At 53.3% G+C, this 3,052-nt stretch overlaps 1 protein-coding gene across 3 annotated transcripts in view; it reads left to right on the top strand.

The window, feature by feature from the left end:
* DGKA (diacylglycerol kinase, alpha 80kDa) overlaps nt 1-3,052 on the top strand; it is a 29,787-nt gene that overhangs the window by 10,254 nt on the left and 16,481 nt on the right. Inside the window, exon 2 of one of the 3 annotated variants that reach the window (XM_012732519.1) lies at nt 2,692-2,831. In XM_012732519.1, the coding sequence (XP_012587973.1) occupies nt 2,692-2,831 (140 nt within the window). Of the gene's footprint in view, nt 1-2,004; nt 2,669-2,691; nt 2,966-3,052 lie in introns of those variants that run through there. The other 2 variants (XM_004692449.2, XM_012732520.1) reach the window with 2 other exon arrangements.

Raw genomic sequence — 3,052 nt, 5'->3', positions numbered from 1 at the left:
CCCGTCTCCCCGCAGCCGGGGCGGGGCCGCGGCGACTCCTCTCCGCAGGTGCTGGCTCTGCCCGGTCCTGCCCGGCGCCACCCCGGTTTATTCCTTCTCGTTCCTTTTACCCGCCCCCAAAACCCCCGTTGAGCTGTGTTGACGCCCGGAATAACCGCTGCAACTAGAAGGTTCACGTTAGTGAGCACCTGCAGCGGGGGCTGCCTGCAGCGCCAACCCAAAGCAGCAGTGGCTGACCAGCCACCGCCTAAGACTTTGAAGTGGAGGCTGGATGTTTTCTCCTTTCCCAGCTTGTTTACCTTTCCTTGCCCCACCGCCCAGACGTCCACCAGGCGCCACTTTGAAGGCCTCAGAAAGATGCACTTGAAAACTGAGTTGTGGGCCTCCCTGGTGGCGCAGGGCTTGAGTCTCAGCACAATCAAGGCTGTTGCCAGCCACTGCGGCACGAGTTCGATCCCCGGCCAAGGAGGGACCCACAGGGCGCAGCAGACCTCTCCTGACTCCCCTCTGCAGTGTTTCAGTCCATCCACCTGCTCTGGTCCCTGGCCTGTCTCTGGTGAAACCTCTGGCCTGTACCCCAGTTCTTGTATGTGTAAATAAAACGCATCTTAAAAAAATAAAAACTGATCTGCATTAAGCACATAGTTATTGCAAGTGTTCTGACCCATGGCCTTTCTCCCTGCGGACACCCTGGAACCTTTTTGTTTTTCTTTTTTTTTAAAGACCTATTTGCACATACAAGAGCTGGGTGTCCGCCAAAGGTGCAGGAGGTTAAGGTGCAGAGACGGTGGGGACAGAACAGGCAGATTCACTGAAATGCACTGCTGAGGGGAGCAGCGGGGAAACGAGAGGGCAGCTACGCCCTGTGGCTCACTACCTGCCAGGGGATGGAGCTCATGGTGCAGTGGCTGCAGAAAGCTTCATAGTGCCCAGACTTAACCCCTTGCACCACCAGGGAGAGCCCTCTTTTGCCTTCTTACTAGTGATAAGAGGTGGTAGTGTGGGATAGAGACAGAACTAGAGCATGCCTGAAGGTGCTATTCCCACGGACTGCAGGTAGACCTGTCTGCAGAGCGAGCGCAGAAGCAGCCCCTGTTGACAACCTTTACAGGACCCCACCATACCCCAAGACATCCTGCCTGCGCTCTGGGTTGACAGGAAGTGAAACTCAATTGTCTGATAGCAGAACTGCCTGGGACCCAGCACTCAGCCCGGATGTGGCCCCCCACCCTGAGGAGGAAGAGAGGAAAGAAGAGGCTGGGGAGAAAAGGGCTGTTGTTTTTTCCTTTCCCTTTGTTCATTGTGGTTTCTTTCTTTCTGATTTTTATGATGTGGTTGATTAAAGAAGTGAGCACCTGGACCCATAGGCATTACACGCCTCCTCCTTAGATGTTTCTTGGCCCTTCTTCCCCCACCCCCACCAGTAACTGACTTGGGTATGATGAAGCACAGATCATAAAGAAGACACAAAGGACCTCTGAGTGCGACTGATTCTAACTTACTCCTTCTTAGAGACATCACCTCTTGACTGTCGTTAAAATCTCAAAAAAAATACCTTACAAGGCGCATCTTTAACTTGTTGTAGGGATGTATCTGAGGTGGAGTGAGTGGGAAACAGGTCACATATAGCATGATGACCCTGAGAGTCTGTTTTTGCAAGGAAAGCTGAGGTCCTGAAGACAAACATCATTCTAGAATTCCTAGCTGAGGGCTTCAGGGGCAGAAAGCTGATTGGAAGAGGGGTCAGGAGACTTGTTCTTACTTACATTGTCTGTTATATGCACTGACTTAGAATGGGAGTCCCTGTGCGTGGCTTGAATGTCTCTGCACGTGGGTGTGCACACACCCACACCCAGCCCACACAGCCACTCTGGTGCAGCCCCTCGGCTGGGCTAAGTCTTTGATGTCCTGATTAAATAAGTGCAGGACCTGGTGCATACCAGACCCTCAACAGTGATTATTGACTTTATTATTACTAAGAAACTGGTCCAGGAAGAGATGAAAGATGAAGAGCAGCAAGGCCCTTGCATTTTTTAAGATTGGTGGGAATACAGACGCAGAAAGACAATTCCCACTGCAGGTTTCCAGCTCAGAGGCACTGATAATGCTTCAAGACCTTATTACTCAGCAACTATTTTTTTTTTTTTTTTTGATGAAAATGGAGGTGTCTTCCAAAAAGCCTGTCTTGAAAAAAATTAAGACCTGCTTAGAAGACTGGTTCCACTAGAGGGCCTCCTGGATCATTCCTTCTCTGCGACCACCACCATGTATACATGGTGTGAGTGTTATGTACGTACACAACACATATACATATCACACACACACTCACATAACCTTCCAGTCAGAGTTCTCCCCACCCCCGCTCCTCCACTACCAGGTATAAGAAGGGAGAGTCCAGAACTCAAACCTTTGTCACTGTGCCCTACTTCAATGAAGGGTAGGAGGGAGTTAGATGGGGTTGGGGCGGGGCCAGGGAGCAGGATGCTTGGGCCCCCAGTTCCTACCAGTAAGTCCCCAGGCCTCTGCCTCTCTGCCAAGCTATACCAAACTCACCACCACCCATGCGGCCCCAAGAGCCTTAAGAACTGCATCACAGACTCCAGACAGGGGAGGGCTGAACGGTCCAGCTTCTGGCCAGGACCTTCTACACCACCTGCCAAGGCCCCAGGTAAAGGAAGGGTGGACACAGACCAGAGCGCTCTTTGTGGTTCACCTCTACCCCAGAACTTGGGAACGGATCTGAGTCTGGAGAGAAGGAGGTGTCCATAGCGTGGGGAGAAGCAGTCGGAGACATCCTGTGCTGTGGGTCGTGGGGAGAAGAGGCGGCAAAGGTGGGCAGTGTCTCTCCAGCGGCGGCCAGCAGGAGCAGCCCCGGGGGGTGGGGGAGGAAACTTTGTGGATCTCAGGATGTGGAGTCCAGAAGTCCGGCAGCTGTGGGATCTCCTGAGCGCGCATTCAGCCAATGGTACGGGGACGTGGGCTGGGAAGTCCCTGGATGGCAGCAGTAACGGCGGGGCGAGGCTGGGCGCGTCTGCTGCCGGGCGGGCGCGCG

Source organism: Condylura cristata, unplaced genomic scaffold (genome assembly GCF_000260355.1).
Source record: "Condylura cristata isolate star-nosed mole 26May11 unplaced genomic scaffold, ConCri1.0 scaffold00034, whole genome shotgun sequence".
Taxonomy (NCBI): Eukaryota; Metazoa; Chordata; class Mammalia; order Eulipotyphla; family Talpidae; genus Condylura; species Condylura cristata.
The sequence above is the reverse complement of the archived record's forward strand: the minus strand, read 5'-3'. Positions and strand labels throughout refer to the sequence as shown.